The sequence below is a fragment of the Tasmannia lanceolata genome, unplaced genomic scaffold (assembly GCF_043159265.1).
Source record: "Tasmannia lanceolata isolate RefF3 unplaced genomic scaffold, GAP_Taslan_0.1 ptg000044l, whole genome shotgun sequence".
NCBI lineage: Eukaryota > Viridiplantae > Streptophyta > Magnoliopsida > Canellales > Winteraceae > Tasmannia > Tasmannia lanceolata.
In genome coordinates this window covers 15,212,157-15,230,296 of record NW_027518721.1, presented here as the reverse complement: position 1 = coordinate 15,230,296, position 18,140 = coordinate 15,212,157, and the positions used below count along the sequence as shown (strand labels likewise).

The 18,140-nt window shown below is 39.5% G+C and overlaps 1 protein-coding gene across 1 annotated transcript; it reads left to right on the top strand.

Annotated features, from left to right (window-relative positions):
* Positions 1 to 14,964: 14,964 nt before the first annotated feature.
* LOC143863340 (putative ubiquitin-like-specific protease 1B) lies at positions 14,965 to 16,432 on the top strand. Its single transcript, XM_077374023.1, has 6 exons — positions 14,965 to 15,350; positions 15,426 to 15,513; positions 15,598 to 15,693; positions 15,809 to 16,024; positions 16,101 to 16,198; positions 16,282 to 16,432. Exons 1-6 carry the CDS (start codon positions 14,965 to 14,967, stop codon positions 16,430 to 16,432), a joined length of 1,035 nt encoding a protein of 344 aa, XP_077230138.1.
* The last annotated feature ends 1,708 nt before the right edge of the window (positions 16,433 to 18,140 follow it).

Here is an 18,140-nt window from a genome sequence, read left to right as displayed (position 1 = left end):
GCCGTTCACAAACGGGCAACGAGAGAATGAGATACCAGTTTCGAATGGATTCCGAAGAGAAAGAACAAAGATCGTTCTCAAGCGGTTTTTAAAAGAAAATAAGACATCTTTCACAAGCGGGCTCAAGGAGGATAAGAGACCATTCACAAATGGACTCAGAAAATGAGGTACCGTTTACAAACGGGCTCAAAGAGAACACGGGACCATTCACAAATGGACTCGAGAAACGAGGCACCGTTCACAAACGGGCTCAAGGAGAACATGAGACCATTCACAAATGGACTCAGAAAATGAGGTACCGTTCACAAACGGGCTTAAGGAGAGGACGAGACCATTCACAAATGGACTCGAGAAACGAGGCACTGTTCACAAACGTGCTCAAGGAGAACATGAGACCATTCACAAATAGACTCCGAAAATGAGGTACCGTTCACAAACGGGCTCAAAGAGAAGACGAGACCATTCACAAATGGACTCGAGAAACGAGGCACCGTTCACAAACGGGTTTAAGGAGAAGACGAGACCATTCACAAATGGACTCGAGAAACGAGGCACCGTTCACAAACGGGCTCAAGGAGAATAAGAGACCATTCACAAATGGACTCAGAAAATGAGGTACCGTTCACAAACGGGCTCAAGGAGAAGACGAGACCATTCACAAATGGACTCGAGAAACGAGGCACCGTTCACAAACGGGCTTAAGGAGAAGACGAGACCATTCACAAATGGACTCGAGAAACGAGGCACCGTTCACAAACGGGCTCAAGGAGAACATGAGACCATTCATAAATGGACTCGAGAAATGAGGCACCGTTCACAAACGGGCTCAAAGAAACAAGATAGCTTCAACAACGAAGAATTTAGAGATTTTTCATAAACTTGAATTTGATGTAGGATTGGATTTGATGAATTTTTGATTTTTCAGAAATAAGGCACCGTCCACAAACGGGCTCAAGGAGGACATGAGATCATTCACAAATGGACTCAGAAAAATGAGACACCGTTCACAAACGGGTTCAAGGAGAAGACGGGACCATTCACAAATGGACTCGAGAAACGAGGCACCGTTCACAAACGGGCTCAAAGAAACAAGATAGCTTTGATTGATGAATTCAACAATGAAGAATTTAGGGTTTTTTCATGAACTTGAATTTGACATAGGATTGGATTTGATGAATTTTTGATTTTTCAGAAATAAGGCACCGTCCACAAACGGGCTCAAGGAGGACATGAGACCATAAATGGACTCAGAAAAATGAGACACCGTTCACAAACGGGTTCAAGGAGAAGATGAGATCATTTAGAAATGGACTCGAGAAAAGAGGCACCGTTCACAAACAGGCTCAAAGAAACAAGATAGCTTTGATTGATGAATTCAACAACGAAGAATTTAGAGATTTTTCATGAACTTGAATTTGACATAGGATTGGATTTGATGAATTTTTGATTTTTTGAACTTAATGAAATCGGGGATGTTACAGATCGTGCTTGACAAAGATATCGGAAACTAGGACTTTGACGAATGATGAAACGGCAAACCGTGACGAATGATGAAACGGCAAACCGAAGAACCATTACTAACAAGAATGGATTAGAAACACTTTTATTAAACTTCAACAAGATTTTTCTCAAAGAGACTGCTGGTCTTGTCTTTGGGGATTTGGATAACTGAAACCTTGAACAAGACACTTAAAATTGGTAATCTAGAACAACGGCTCTCTTGGATATAATCATGGAAAAGTGGGACTTGCCTCTTGATAGGTGTTTAGATAAACATTTCTTGACCAGGATAGTATTTAACTAACTGGAAGGAAATTCTGAATTTTAACGGTTCATCTTTCTGAGAAATTGGCTCGACCATCATTGCATCTGAGGCTCTTCCAAGCTTAAGATGCCTTCCTGGGGTATGATCTTTTTACGGAAGCTGGGCTTTCTGATGTTTCTACTTCTGAATTCTTCTGGGTTGATCATCTTTGAAATATAGCTGTTTGACTAGATTCTCGAACTTTTTCAGGTACAATCGCAGGGAGCTGACGAGGCCGGGCCTCCTTCACCGAGACAGTTGCATCATTTGGACATATGGATGACGATTGACTCTTTTTAAATAGAAAACTTAGATAAAAGGCACTACTCAAAGGATTGAGGAGCTCTAAAGGAGTGAACATAGAATAACAACGATTGATTAACTACACTGACAGACACAGTAATGCTTCTGACTTAGTTAACGTTTTATTTGGTAAGTCTATCCTTTCAAGGAATATTTTTTTCAATTGGTAAACACTGGACTTTTTCCTTAAAACAGTAATGCCTCAATGATTTAATTACAACTCCTAGGATTGCTTAGCTCCAATGCCCCCAGTTTTGAGGATGTCACTTGAATTTGTTTGAACTTCAATTGATCTTCAGTCCTGATACCGGCTGTAACCTTCTTATAAATTTGCTTGAACTTCAGTTGATCTTCAGTCTTGATACTGGCTGTAGCCTTCTTATAATGATTCTCTTACCGTGACCAAGTCACCTCTTCAGGGTTTTTAACTTGGCGGACCGTGGTAGCCTTAACTTTTGCCTGAACCGTCTTTCTAGGTTTTCGATTCAGCAGGCTATCCCCTTAGCTTTTGCCTAAGCCGCCCGTTCGGGTTTTCAACTTAACAGGGGAATGATCTTAAATTTTGCCTAAACCGCCCTTTCAGGTTTTCAGTCTAGCAGATCTTCAAACTCCATTTTTTTTATTCATCATCATTTTTTTTTTTTTTTCGGGACCTAGATCATTAGTTCTGAACACCGGAAGGACTTTATAGGTAGGATAGGGCTTTTCAAAGAATGGCTTAAGGTTCAACAAAGATTTCGACCGAACCTGTGAATAGGTTGCCTACATATCCCAAGGTAGGAATCAGGTCGTGTATAGTTCAGGGCGAATGCCCCTAGTTTGAAGATAAATTGTTCGAAAGTTTATTGATTTTTCTTTTTTTTTCTTCTTTCTGGAATAATTGACTTCTCTTCTTTAGGAACTTGTCCCCTTTTTTTTTCTGAAAGGATTGAATTTCTTTTTTTTTTTTTGGATTGATTGAATTGCTTTTCTTTTTTGAATTGACCGAACTCAGTTTAACCGAGCTGCCTACGTACCCCAGTGTAGGGATCAGGTCTCACGTAGTTCGGGGCGAATGCCCCTAGTTTGATGGGTTTTCAAGAAAATTTCATTTAGGCTCGAAGGGTTTGCAAACCAGTATTCTTTTGACGTTGGGTTCTGATTTTGGGATTTATTCGGCCAAAGGAGGCCTTCCGATGTTCAGATTGGGAGTCGATCTAGTTTACTAGAGTCCCTCTGGTACTGATTATTTATTTTTTTATTTTCTTTTTCTTTTTTTTACGGAGTTTGACGGCATTTCCAGGTAAGAGATAATATATCTTCTTCTTTCAAGATTCTAATACGCGCCTTCGACTTTCATAGAGCAAAACTTGTTCTTCGACATCCTCCATCTATGGATTTGTAACTCTTGATATCTGATGATCACTTTTCAATGCTTGCTCTTGAACTTCTTATCTCGAATTTGATGGCTTCATGTTATGAATTTGAGAACCAAGGTCATCGATTGGAAATATGAAAGTTGTTTCCACTCCATGCCCCTTGCATAGCATATGATATTCACTTCATTCTTTCTTGAACCTTCTATCTGGGTCTTTCTCTTGGCATTAATGGTAACGCTTACCGGACCATCTTTTTATCCTCAAAATGGGTTTACCAATTCTTCACACTCTTCAGAGGGTAATGTATTTTCAATCGGCATTTACTGGATCAAGGTTTCAGTGCCAGTGTTTACCACTTTAATTTCATCTTTGAAAGGCTGAGATTGGCGCTCCTCCTCTTGTTCAAGTAATCGTTGTGACTCAAGTGGAGTTTCGTCAATTTTGTCCTCATTTGAGGAGGGAGTCTTATTTTAAGATCAGAAGCACACTTAAGAAATAGACACAAGTGAACTATTGGAACTGAAATTTTATTTAAAGAAAAAAATACTACATCTCACAACCTATCCTGAACATGTTCAGGATTCACAACTCTAAAAGAAAAGCAAAAGATAACTTGCCTGGACTAGGCATTAACCTTGAACTGTAGAACCGGACTCAACAATTGTACTGACCATGATGGCTGACTCAAAATAAAATAATAAACGACTAAAACTTTAACTGCCGCAACTGTCTAGCTTCGGAGGCTCGGCGAAAGCTGGCTCATAAATGGTACTTTCAACTTCTGATTCTTTTCATTGCAACCGGACCTGTGCCCCTTTGAACCTTCAGTTATTTAAGCATTGCGAACGGCTGGCGGCAGTATTGCATGATTTGATAATGGGTTATTGGTAGCAACGGGACTTGGCTCAAACACAAGGCTTTTATTGTCGAGCAACCTCTGGATTCTGAATTTTAGGGCAATGCAATTATCAGTGAGATGGCCAGAATTTCTATGGTATTCGCAGTGTTGATCTGTTCGCCAATTTGCTGGTAAAGGATTAGGAAGAGCCCTAATGTCGGGCAGGATTATGCGACCTGAGGCTAGACACTCCTTGAGTATCACAGATGGTGGAAGAGGGAGAGGGGTAAATTCTGTCTGGGCCTGTGGCCGAGGTGCGACAGCAGGTTGGGTATAATCCATCACCATGGGGTTCTGAGGTTTTGAAGGCTGAGGCTTGGAGCGGGAAAGGTTATTAATTTCAGCTGATGGAGGCTTCCTGAATTCTTTGGTATTCGGGTTACTTCGGTTGAACACACCTTGAGCCATAGCCTCCTCTATTTGGGTGCCTGCCACGATAAAGTGTTTGAAGTCCGGATAATACTGCAACGACATGTGATACTGGAGCTGGGGGGAAATATTTTTCATGATTATTTGGACCTGCTCTTCCTCAGAAGGGCGCTCCATCATCTGAGCTGCTATTCTCCTCCATCTTTTCACAAAGGTCAGAAAGGATTCCCTCAAGTCTTGCTTTGTCCTTTCCAAATCCTTTCTGGTGATTTCTGTCCCGTCATCATATTTGAATTGCCTGATGAACTGCTCGCCGATATCCTTCCATGTCCTGTAACGAGTCTTGTCCAAGACCATGAACCACCTCCTGGCAACCTTGGTTAGGGAAACCGGGAACAATTGAGCCATTTGCTCAGAAGATAAGCCTTGAGGCTGACACATGATGGTGAACATTTGCAAATGTGTGATTGGACAACCCACACCATCATATTTATCAAAGTCCGGCATTTGAAAATTGGCTGGGAGACGGATTTCTGGGAACAGTGTGAGGTCACTTGGATTGAAACCACCCTGGTCCTGAAACTGAATGTCCTGAACCTTCCTGGTAAGACTTTCTAATTTCTCCATAACTACTTTATCAACCATGGACTGAGAAGGCCTGCTGCGATCTTCGTTGTACTGCTCTTTTTCAAAATCTTCTTCAGTTTTGTCAGGGATAGGAATGAACACTGGCTGGGCAGGTGCGGCTGAAGTAACTGTATGGTGCATGGACCCTTTATCTTTGGACAACGATGGCCCCAACTTTTCAGAAAGCTGGGCCTTGATAACTTGGTTCTCTTCTTTGAGTTCTTGAAGCTGCCGGAGAATCAAGGTGAGAGTATCGGTAATAGCAGCGGGTGGAAGACTACTGTTCTGGTTTTCTGCCATTGGGGAGGATGAGGATGGGAAAGAAGGAGATGCTGGGGTCCTCAGAGAAGGTGGCGGGGAGACAGATTTCCTCTGCAATCGAGAAGAGATCCGAACCCAAGGAATAGTAGGGTTAGCTATGGTGTTTAGTGCCCTGTCATGGAAATAGTGAACACGAGGTATATGAGCTTGACATTCATGGAGTGTTTCTTCTCAATGACTGAAAAATATTACACATTTAAGCAAGTAATTGGGACAATAGAATGAATCCAAATGATGAGGGGAATGCCCTTAGTTCAAGGATTATGAGAGTAAACTCTGAAGGATTTAGCAGAAATATTCTTGAAAAAGGTAGCCCCTAGAGGAGGAAGAGATCAAGGGTACAGGCAAGATTGGATCATCAAGATTGCACGATCAAATGATTGAGACACAATTTCCGCCAATGAAGACACAATCGAATCCCACAAGAGACGAATGATAGACACATGATCAAAATGTGAGATTGCATAGGATTACTTTCAACGGGTAGATCAAGAATAACTAATCCTATGAGATCTTTGGAAATGATGGGATTTATATCCTAACCCCAAAGGAAAAGTTTTTAGTCTTCGCACATTTTAACAGTGTTACCTGAAGGCATCAACCCTAATTCTAATCTAGCGGAGTGGAGAGAGGATCTCGACTCATGACTTTGTTTGTGTACCTAGGACCGATCGTAGCCATTGGAAGATGGACTACGGCCTAATCTAGACACAAATGGGTAAGATATCCTAAACTAGGCTCACACATGTGGTGCACATGTGTTCGTATACTGCATGCATGTGTGGGTTAATCTAGGGGTAAGGCCAAGAGTCCCCTTAGCGCGAATCCATGTTCGATATACTGTACCAGTGTCCGGCGTATCAGTACGTGAACAAGAGATCCGTTTACGCACCATAAAGGTACTAGGCTAAGGGTGGAATGCTTCTCTAGCACAGAGGCACCAGGTGATGAAATCCCAGTCAACCATGCTAGATAACACTCCGGGTTCCTAAAATAGGACGTGTGTGCATGTGAAATGCAAAGGTTTAGATGCAAGTGATGTAAGTGTGTGCAATAAGTTCGCGCAATCTATGATGCCTTCAGGTTTTGTTAAATTAAGTTCGAGTAAAATATGATGAGAAAATAAAACGAGACAAACTAATCTAACAAGTATAGAGTTTTTATGAGCCAGTTAAATTAAATTCAAATGAATTATCTTTTGAAATTTTAATGAAGTTAGGTGGTCCCCAGCAGAGTCGCCAGACTGTGGGACATGATCCCGCGAGAGGGGCGTGGGGCGCGAGCCGCCGCGCTCTCTCTCTTGGTCTCTCGTACCCACGCGATTGGCGTGTGCATTTTAATGTTGATTTGAATTAATCTTTCCTGTGAACTTGGGATCACTAAGGCAATCCGAATTCCACACGAAAGAGACTGACAGAGTCGCCACCTAGATGTGGGATCTAGGACCCGTAATTAACCAGAAATCTAGACTCGCTACCTGGTTACGAGAATGGAAGGTATGGGGAGTTATCCACCACATGCACCATTCCTGCCCGATAATCGGTCTTCGATTCCAAAAGCTAACTCTTTTAAATTTATTTTAAATGGCTCATTCAACTCTCTGTTAATGTGCTAACTACGGGACATGCATCCTATGATCTAATTTCAATGTGAATCCTAAATGTGTATCTTGATTTCTTTATTTGTCTGGATTCAATCTAAGTGACAGTTCTCCTAAAATTCTAATTTCATGGAAAATCCTAAGTGATTTGATTAAGCATTTACAAGAAAATTAATATACAAAACACCACAATTTGTTGTGGTGCCGACTCGCGGGTGGTATGCCATCAGACATCCAAGCTGCCTACGTACCCAAGCCTCACTGGGATCAGAGTCGACGTAGTTCGGTGCACCTAAGCTAAGCTACATATGCCTAACTCAACTAAGACACCGACCTAGACGGGATTGACTGTTTCAACAGTTTTAAGAGAAGTTGTTTAATTCAAGTTGAGGATTTTATTATCTTAGGATTTCATCGAAGATGCTATATGATTCTTATCTAAATGCAAGTTGTCCCTTAGACTAATGCAGGTTAGCCTACATCCTAGTCTACTAGGCATGTCTTAGGGAAAGATGAGGTGACTAGTGTAACTAGACCTATGGTACGGTTGCTATACATAGCAAGCGTCCGTGATGAGGCTGGACTCCTAACTCTAGGACTCCCTAAAACTTAGGACACGACACAACACTAGTGTTCCTAAATTGGGTTCTAATGGTTCTTAGATTGGAAACCATAATCCAATGGTTCCGGAAGACTCGAGACAAATCAATTCAAATTCTTGAAGTTAATTAATTTCAGATTTCATGGATTTTCGATTTATGGACACTTGAGGATTACCAATGGTTCTAGGGTTCACCAATTTCGGCCCAGAATAGCATCCAAGGAAGGGAATCGTGCGTTCTTTCCTTGCGCAATTTAATACTTAGGTTATAACATCTTATTGCCTGGCATATCTCAGGATTTCCGTGGACAGTAACCTCGGAGCCAACAACATGCTATAGCTTAAGTATTCAAATTGTCAAAGATCGGTTGCAATTGGGATACGATTATGGATGCACTGACCATTTTTCCAGGGAATTCTAATGATCCTAAGATTTCTGTTTCAATGGATTAAGGAGTTAATGTGTGACAGAGATTTAAGGTTCTTTAGAAATATTCAGATGATTTTCAATTAATTTCGGATTTTCAATGAATTTTATCAATTTTAAACATATGAGTGATTTTACAAGTGAAATTGTAGCAAACGAATTCGAAATGAGTTGAAATTTCTACAGCAGCAAGATATGATGAAATGTAGCTTACGGAAAGAGTTTTACAGATTTTTACATTAAGCTCATATTTAATTTCGATTTAACAATTGATTGACCAGATTGCACAAATAACACAGAAACCACTAGAAATATGAATCTAAATTCAATGAAATTTCTACATTAATAAGATATAAGTAAAAATAACATACTGAGAAATTTTCATGAATTTTGGAAACCATTTACTATCAGTTTCAGATTTTTTAATTTTCAGACCAGATTATGAATTAACCCTACATCCCATATGAAAACAGATCCAAATCACTTGAAACTTTTACAGTAACTAGAAATGTGAGATTAAAGACTACTGTAAAAATTTTAAGAATTTTAGTTGTGATCTGATGTCAGTAACAATTCCTCCAAAAGCTGGTAAATTTCAAAGAAAGCATAAAATAATATACCAAACAAATTCTCAAAATTCTCAAAATTTCATGGTAGAATGTACTGGTATCATATTAGTTTCCCACGAAATTTCATTAATTTTGGAATTCATTTAGTATATATTTTATTTTCGAAACACTCATGGAGATCATGATTTTGAGCATACAAATTTAATTTTCAACTAAATCCAATTAAATACTAAAAATCATGCAAATATACCAAATAATTCTAGAAAAATCTAAAAATTAAGTACCTACCTGTGATCGAAATCCTCGCCGAATCCGAGAGCCGAAAAATTCGAAAATCGCACCGCCGCTTGATCCGCTTCCGCTTTCTTTCTCTTTTTCTTTGTTTTATTTTCTTTTATATTTTTTTTATATATGGAACAAGGGAGAGAGATGGGGAGAAACAAATAAGGAGAGAAAGTAGATAATGATAGTGTGAGAGTGAGAGAGTGAGAGATATTGAGGGAGAGAAAGAGAAAACTATCCAAAAACAATGTGTTCTTTTTTTTTCTTCTCCTCTCATCACCTCTCTTTATATAGTGAAAAACTTAGTGGAGAGGTGGAAATAAACAATGAGAATGGTGGGTGTGGTGGAGAATAATGGAAATAAACAATGAGAATGGTGGGTGTGGTGGAGAATAATGGAATATATAATGGTAATGGTGGGAATTGTGGTGGGGAATAATGGAATATATAATGTGAATGGTGGGTGTGGTGGAGAATAATGGAAATAAACAATGGTAATTGTGGGAATGGTGGTGGGAATAATGGAATATATAATGGTAATGGTGGGAATGGTGGTGGGAATAATGGAATATATAATGGTAATGGTGGGAATGGTGGTGGGAATAATGGAATATATAATGGTAATGGTGGGAATGGTGGTGGGGATAATGGAATATATAATGGTAATGGTGGGAATGGTGGTGGGGATAATGGAATATATAATGGTAATGGTGGGAATGGTGGTGGGGATAATGGAATATATAATGGTAATGGAGATAATGGTGTTATTTTAAAGGGAAAAATGAAGTTAGTGGAAATGGTAGAGAAAGTTAAGTCATGCTAATGGTGAGTCCCACATCAGCGGGTTCCGCACAAGCGGGTCCCACATCAGCGGGCCCTACACAAGCGGGTCCCACATCAGCGGGTCCCACACAAACGGGTCCCACATCAGCGGGTCCCACACTAGCAGGTCCCACACTAGCAGGTCCCACACCAGCGGGTCCCACACAAACGGGTCCCACACTAGCAGGTCCCACACTAGCAGGTCCCACACCAGCGGGTACAAATTCTCCCTAGTTTAGATTTTTCTGAATAATCCTTCTCAACATTTAGCGGGAAAATGCGAAACACGACGGAAATGACCAAAAATATTTAGAAATGTAACAAACGGATGCGGGAAAGAAAGACATTGGAAAACCGACGGAAAACAAACCCTAATTTCTTTATCGATTAAGGTAGAGCAAAATGGGGTGTCTACAGGTTTAAACCCCTAATTTCTGACCAATCATTGGTTTAAACCCATAAATCTTGAATAATAAATGGTTTAAATCAATAATGGTTGACAAATCATTTGTTTAGACCCCTTCTATTTCGGAAAGCAGCCCCTAAGTTTTGAACAATAATGGTTTAAACCAATATTTGATATAAAGCATTGGTTCAAACCCCTAATTTCTGACCAATCATTGGTTTAAACCCCTAAATCTTGAATAATAAATGGTTTAAATCAATAATGGTTGACAAATCATTTGTTTAGACCCCTTCTATTTCGGAAATCAGCCCCTAAGTTTTGAACAATAATGGTTTAAACCAATATTTGATATAAAACATTGGTTTAAACCCCTAATTTCTGACCAATCATTGGTTTAAACCCCTAAATCTTGAATAATAAATGGTTTAAATCAATAATGGTTGGCAAATCATTTGTTTAGACCCCTTCTATTTCGCAAAGCAGCCCCTAAGTTTTGAACAATAATGGTTTAAACCAATATTTGATATAAAGCATTAGTTTAAACCCCTAATTTCTGACCACTCGTTGGTTTAAACCCCTAAATCTTGAATAATAAATGGTTTAAATCAATAATGGTTGGCAAATCATTTGTTTAGACCCCTTCTATTTCGGAAAGCAGCCCCTAACTTTTGAACAATAATGGTTTAAACCAATATTTGATATAAAGCATTGGTTTAAACCCCTAATTCTGACCAATCATTGGTTTAAACCCATAAATCTTGAATAATAAATGGTTTAAATCAATAATGGTTGACAAATCATTTGTTTAGACCCCTTCTATTTCGGAAAGCAGCCCCTAAGTTTTGAACAATAATGGTTTAAACCAATATTTGATATAAAGCATTGGTTTAAACCCCTAATTTCTGACCAATCATTGGTTTAAACCCCTAAATCTTGAATAATAAATGGTTTAAATCAATAATGGTTGACAAATCATTTGTTTAGACCCCTTCTATTTCGGAAATCAACCCCTAAGTTTTGAACAATAATGGTTTAAACCAATATTTGATATAAATCATTGGTTTAAACCCCTAATTTCTGACCAATCATTGATTTAAACCCCTAAATCTTGAATAATAAATGGTTTAAATCAATAATGGTTGGCAAATCATTTGTTTAGACCCCTTCTATTTCGGAAAGCAGCCCCTAAGTTTTGAACAATAATGGTTTAAACCAATATTTGATATAAAGCATTGGTTTAAACCCCTAATTTCTGACCAATCATTGGTTTAAACCCCTAAATCTTGAATAATAAATGGTTTAAATCAATAATGGTTGACAGATCATTTGTTTAGACCCCTTCTGTTTCGGAAAGCAGCCCCTAAGTTTTGAACAATAATGGTTTAAACCAATATTTGATATAAAGCATTGGTTTAAACCCCTAATTTCTGACCAATCATTGGTTTAAACCCCTAAATCTTGAATAATAAATGGTTTAAATCAATAATGGTTGGCAAATCATTTGTTTAGACCCCTTCTATTTCGGAAAGCAGGCCCTAAGTTTTGAACAATAATGGTTTAAACCAATATTTGATATAAAGCATTGGTTTAAACCCCTAATTTCTGACCACTCGTTGGTTTAAACCCCTAAATCTTGAATAATAAATGGTTTAAATCAATAATGGTTGGCAAATCATTTGTTTAGACCCCTTCTATTTCGGAAAGCAGCCCCTAACTTTTGAACAATAATGGTTTAAACCAATATTTGATATAAAGCATTGGTTTAAACCCCTAATTCTGACCCATCATTGGTTTAAACCCATAAATCTTGAATAATAAATGGTTTAAATCAATAATGGTTGACAAATCATTTGTTTAAACCCCTTCTATTTCGGAAAGCAGCCCCTAAGTTTTGAACAATAATGGTTTAAACCAATATTTGATATACAGCATTGGTTTAAACCCCTAATTTCTGACCAATCATTGGTTTAAACCCCTAAATCTTGAATAATAAATGGTTTAAATCAGTAATGGTTGACAAATCATTTGTTTAGACCCCTTCTATTTCGGAAATCAACCCCCAAGTTTTGAACAATAATGGTTTAAACCAATATTTGATATAAAGCATTGGTTTAAACCCCTAATTTCTGACCAATCATTGATTTAAACCCCTAAATCTTGAATAATAAATGGTTTAAATCAATAATGGTTGGCAAATCATTTGTTTAGACCCCTTCTATTTCGGAAAGCAGCCCCTAAGTTTTGAACAATAATGGTTTAAACCAATATTTGATATAAAGCATTGGTTTAAACCCCTAATTTCTGACCAATCATTGGTTTAAACCCCTAAATCTTGAATAATAAATGGTTTAAATCAATAATGGTTGACAAATCATTTGTTTAGACCCCTTCTATTTCGGAAAGCAGCCCCTAAGTTTTGAACAATAATGGTTTAAACCAATATTTGATATAAAGCATTGGTTTAAACCCCTAATTTCTGACCAATCATTGGTTTAAACCCCTAAATCTTGAATAATAAATGGTTTAAATCAATAATGGTTGACAAATCATTTGTTTAGACCCCTTCTATTTCGGAAATCAGCCCCTAAGTTTTGAACAATAATGGTTTAAACCAATATTTGATATAAAGCATTGGTTTAAACCCCTAATTTCTGACCAATCATTGATTTAAATCCCTAAATCTTAAATAATAAATGGTTTAAATCAATAATGGTTGACAAATCATTTGTTTAGACCCCTTCTATTTCGAAAAGCAGCCCCTAACTTTTGAACAATAATGGTTTAAACCAATATTTGATATAAAGCATTGGTTTAAACCCCTAATTCTTGAAAAATCAATAGTTTAAACCAATAATTGATCAGAAATCATTATTTTAAACCCGAAATATTTGAGAAATTACTTGGTTTAAATCAGTTGTTAACTTTCTTTCAGCACATTATGTTTGAACAGGAGGAAATCTGATTTACTGGATCTGATTCCATCTTTTCCCCCTAGTGATCATCTCATCAAACCATGGTAATGCCTCCGTTATTCTTTTAAGCCTTGTATTTTTTAAAATGTTGTATATATCTAATAATGGTTTGTTTTGCAGGCGTCTTATGCTACGTCGAGATGCTACCCCTCTAAGTTTGACGAATTCTTCAGGTCCCTTGACTTGAGGGAAGCACATACCGATATGCTAGAGCGCGGCCCATTTGGGGCCTTGCTTAATTTGGAAGGTCTGAAATTGCACAAGGCAATTTTGACCGTCCTCGTGCGATCTTGGATACCCAAGTCTAGGGCATTTCAAATAGGTGGCATATTACTCCCCTTTGAGGTAAGGGATTTAGCATTGGCATTGAGCCTAAGCTTGGTAGGAGATAGAATACGAATAGACTGGGATTCGACCGAGGAGGTCGAAGGTTGGAGGTTTTCCGGTGCTTGGGCGAGATTTGGTGAGATTGCAGATGTTATAAGGGCAGAGTCCAGATCAGATGAGATTGCATCGGTCCACGCAACAGTCAGACATGTGTTGCTGCTTCTGTGCTGCTGTGTGCTTTTTGCCCGAGCTGACCCTGTGGATCACAGGACAAAATCCTGCCTCTTCCCCTACTTAGGAGCAGAGACCGTGGGAAGAATTGCTTGGGCATACCCTGTGTACGACTTCCTGGTAGAGTCATTGGATTCATATTCGAAAAACGGAAAGACAGGATATATCACCGGATGCGCTATTGTGCTACAGGTGAAGAGTACATATATTATATACATGATTACTCTTTTGTAAGTTTCGTTTTTTGTTCTCTAAAGGCTGACTGTCTGTCTTCATTCCAGGTGTGGCTCTTTGAGCATACTACCTTGTGGGCACCTTCAGCTCCAGATGCACATCCACGCCTATTAAAGTGGATCATAGGGATCGATACACGGCGGACTGACCATGCAGCCTTTATCAGACAGATCCGTGATGGGAGGCTAAAGAAGACCCAGGTTAGACCTAGAGCTTCTGTACTCCCCTAGTACTCACTTCTTCTAACCGAGATTAACTATTTGATTTCAGGTTGTGAGGTGCCTACTACCTCTTCCTCGAGAAGAGGGCCTGCTATCTTTCACGGCAGATGAGGCTGATTCTGTGATGGGAGAGGTAACGAAAATGACTCTCTTTCTTGCATAGGGTCGTTATATTCAAGTTATCTAAATTTTTTCTATTGTTGATACATTTATAAGAAAGAAGCTTCTGCGACCACCCCAACAGTTGAGGAATGCCTCCAAGACATTCGGATTTTAGAGAAAGAAACGATAGCGTCTCTGAGTGATATGTTACGTAAGGTACTGAATTTTAAGTCTATATTCAATTACTATATAATACATTCTCTGAGTGATATGTTAATAATTTTCCATTTCCACTTTTCAGAGGAGCATACCTTTTAAGAGGAGGACAGGGAGAAAAAGAGATGTTGATAGGGAAGTGAAGGAAGACCATGTGTCTATAAGCAAGGCTGATTTTGATTTGTTAGTGGAGAGGGTTAGAGACCTTGAAAGGAGGTCAGTACGACATTAAAATGAAATAGCCGAGCTTAAGAGGATCATTGCCTCGGGTGGAATGGGGGCCGAATCGCAGGATGAAGGAAAGGGGGAGATGATGGGAGGGGATGACGGAGGGGTGGCCGAATCGCAGGATGAAGGAAAGGGGGAGATGATGGGAGGGGATGACGGAGGGGTGGTAGTCATCCCCAGCCACGATTCGTTGGAGGAGGAAATAAAACGGAATGTCATTTCCATCCCCGACAGTCCACTGAAACCTGTGGCAAAAGTGATTTGGAGTATTGAGAGAGGAGTGAGGCTGCGTTTGAGGAAAAGTAAACCCTCTAAACATACTACTTCGCCGTATACGGCTTTCGGGACTAAGAAGGTCAATGATAAAGCATTGCTGGTGGCAGACCCGCAATGCCATCGGTTGCTCCCAAAGCTTCTTGCGCTTCCCCCAAGGTAAATTGGATTGAAGCCCTTTTCCAATATAGTTATCTAGCCTTTGTAAATCCTAAACTATCAGGTGTTTTGCAGCGAACGAGTTATACAGGTCAACGGCGACTTCCTGTGTGCCGAGGACTTGGTTATCCTTAACAACCCCATTGAGTGGTTAAGTTCTCCGGTAAATAATTTGGTTATTTATGCTACAGCTGAATTCTTTCACCATCGATATTTGTTTCAAATCTCTATATATTATTTTACGTAGATTATGAATGTATACGCCGAATATCTAAACGTTCGGGACGAAAATAAAAGAAAGCCTGGAGAAAGAGCCTGTGTGGCCATTACTATCTTCCTCTATGTAAGAATAGATAGTTTTTCATTCCCAATCACAAGTTATTTTTTATAGGTGGTTGTTCACAAGGTTTGAATTTGTTTTCGTCACTCCATTAACTCCTCTTGTATTATGTTTTTAGGATTGTCTAACTAGCAAAGACTACACTAGCGGAGATAGTCTTATGAAGTATGTGAAACGATTAAACGACTACCCGCTGGATACCCTAAAAAGAGTCTTGTTCCCACTGCATGTCCCTAACCATTGGATTCTCCTGGTCCTCGATATGGTGGATGAGAAGTTCTATATCTTCAACTCCTTGCGAGAGCAGATCTACTATAGAGATGTTGTACCATTGGTGAGTTCGGGTCCCACTTTCCTTGGTTATATTTCAATGTATATAAAATCCTTAGCTTGTATGGATTGTTTTATAGATACGATACCTTGAACGGCTATACATAAGTATGTGGGACTTCAATGTAAGCAAGTTTAAAGTGGTGGAAGTCGAGAAGAGGCCCTTACAACTCAACAGGTAATAAAGTTCACTTAAAATCAGTTTGGAAGTTTAAATTTATTGTGGAAGAGCGTGGTCGATGATGTGTTGTTGTTTTGCAGCAATGATTGCGGGCTGTTTGTGCTTAAGGAGATGGACTGCCTCGCACGTGACGTTCCGCCTGAGTTCAGTCAGGCAGATATAGCGCTGATGAGACAACAATTGTTTGAGAATTTCTTAGAAGGCCGGTGTGGCACGGTTCTGAACTTGTAGGAGTTCATGAACAAGCAGGCTTGGCGAGGTTGAATTCCATTTGAAATGTAGGCTTGTAAGAAAAAATATCCTTGTAATGTTTATATGTGGGTAAAGGCTCGGAAGAATTCCGAATCGTTTTTTATATCAACATTGTATTTGGTTTGTCTTTTTCTACCAACCACCAGAAAATGCTGTTGTAAATAAGATAGGCATTACACGGATATGTAAGTGGTACACATTCCAACACGAAAACATCTCTGTTGTTCTATATGTGGATCTTATCAAATACATGGATGATGGTTTTTACTCTATAAATTTGTTTTAGATTTTGAGATCCAATGTAAGCCGAAAGTTGATTACTTCAGTCGGTAATAAATTTGTGACCAATAATCAGTTTTGAACCCAGAATTCCGTGGCAAAAAATCAGATGACAAATTGTGGGCAATAATCAGTGAGAAATTTGTGGAAACATTAAACAAGGAAAAAAAAAATTTGTGGGAACCTTACTGCGGAATTCCGCGATTACTTTCGGAATTCCGTATTACCCATATCCCAAACGTCGACATTCGAATTTCGTACTGCGGAAATCCGCGAATTTTCTCGGAATTCCGTCCGCGGAATTCCGAGTTTGTTACGCGGAATTCCGCAGTAACCGAAATGAAAAAAAAAATGTCTCGGAATTCCGAATGTATTGTTCGGAATTCCGAGAGTCGGCCCAGGCGTGCATAAAGAGTGGACCGACTCGTTTTTTCTCATTTTTTCTTTCTCCCTTCTTCTCCTCCATCTCAAAAACCTCCTTTGTTTTTTATTTTTTTGCCCCAAATCCACCATCCATACTCCCTCCATCCTCGATCCTCTTCTTTCTTACGAAACCCTACATTTCTCTCCTAAACCCTACTCACACCATTTTTCTTGAAACCCTTTCCTCTTTCTCTCATTTTTCCATCTTTTAGGTGTCCCTTCCTCTTCTTTTCCCCAATCTCTCCTCTCCATCCTACATGCAACCCGTTTTTCTTCCTTCTCCCCCCTTCTTTTGTCATATTCTTCCATTTAGGGCTTCAAATCCCTCTTTTTCTCTCTTTTCTTTCCTTCTCTTCAAACCCTAATTTTCCAACCATGCCTAGAATGAAAAATCCTAACTTTGGCCGTTCCTCCGGCGGCCGAGACGATGAAGGACCATCAAGAAAGAGAGCCAAGGCTAAAGCTCCGCTTCGGGAAACTGAGTTTATTTCCGATTCATACTTCTCCTCCGCCCAAGCCAAGAAGACATGGCCAAAACTGGCTAATCGGGGCATCCTCACCGGCCGATTCATTGAGCCCGACGTTCTCCACCATTTCGACCTTCAAGCGCGATTTGATGCCGTTGGGTGGACCCAATTTCTTCATCTCAACGAGCTTGTCTACCCTCGGTTAGTTCATCTTTTCTATACCAATCTCACTATCACTCCCTCTTACTTCCGAATTGAATCTCGTGTCAAGAACACCCCCATCAAACTCAATATTCATCAACTTGCTGAGATTCTCGCAATTAGTTCCGACGGCTTTGACCATTACTTTTGGCCAAGCAATGGGATCCATTCCCTCCCAGATCTTGATCACGACACTGTGTTTGGCCGAATTACGAAGCACTATCGGCCCAACATGCTTGTGCAAACTTCTCACCTCATACCCGTGGCCAAAATGCTTCATAACTTCATGTTCAACAACTTCACCCCACGCGGTGGCA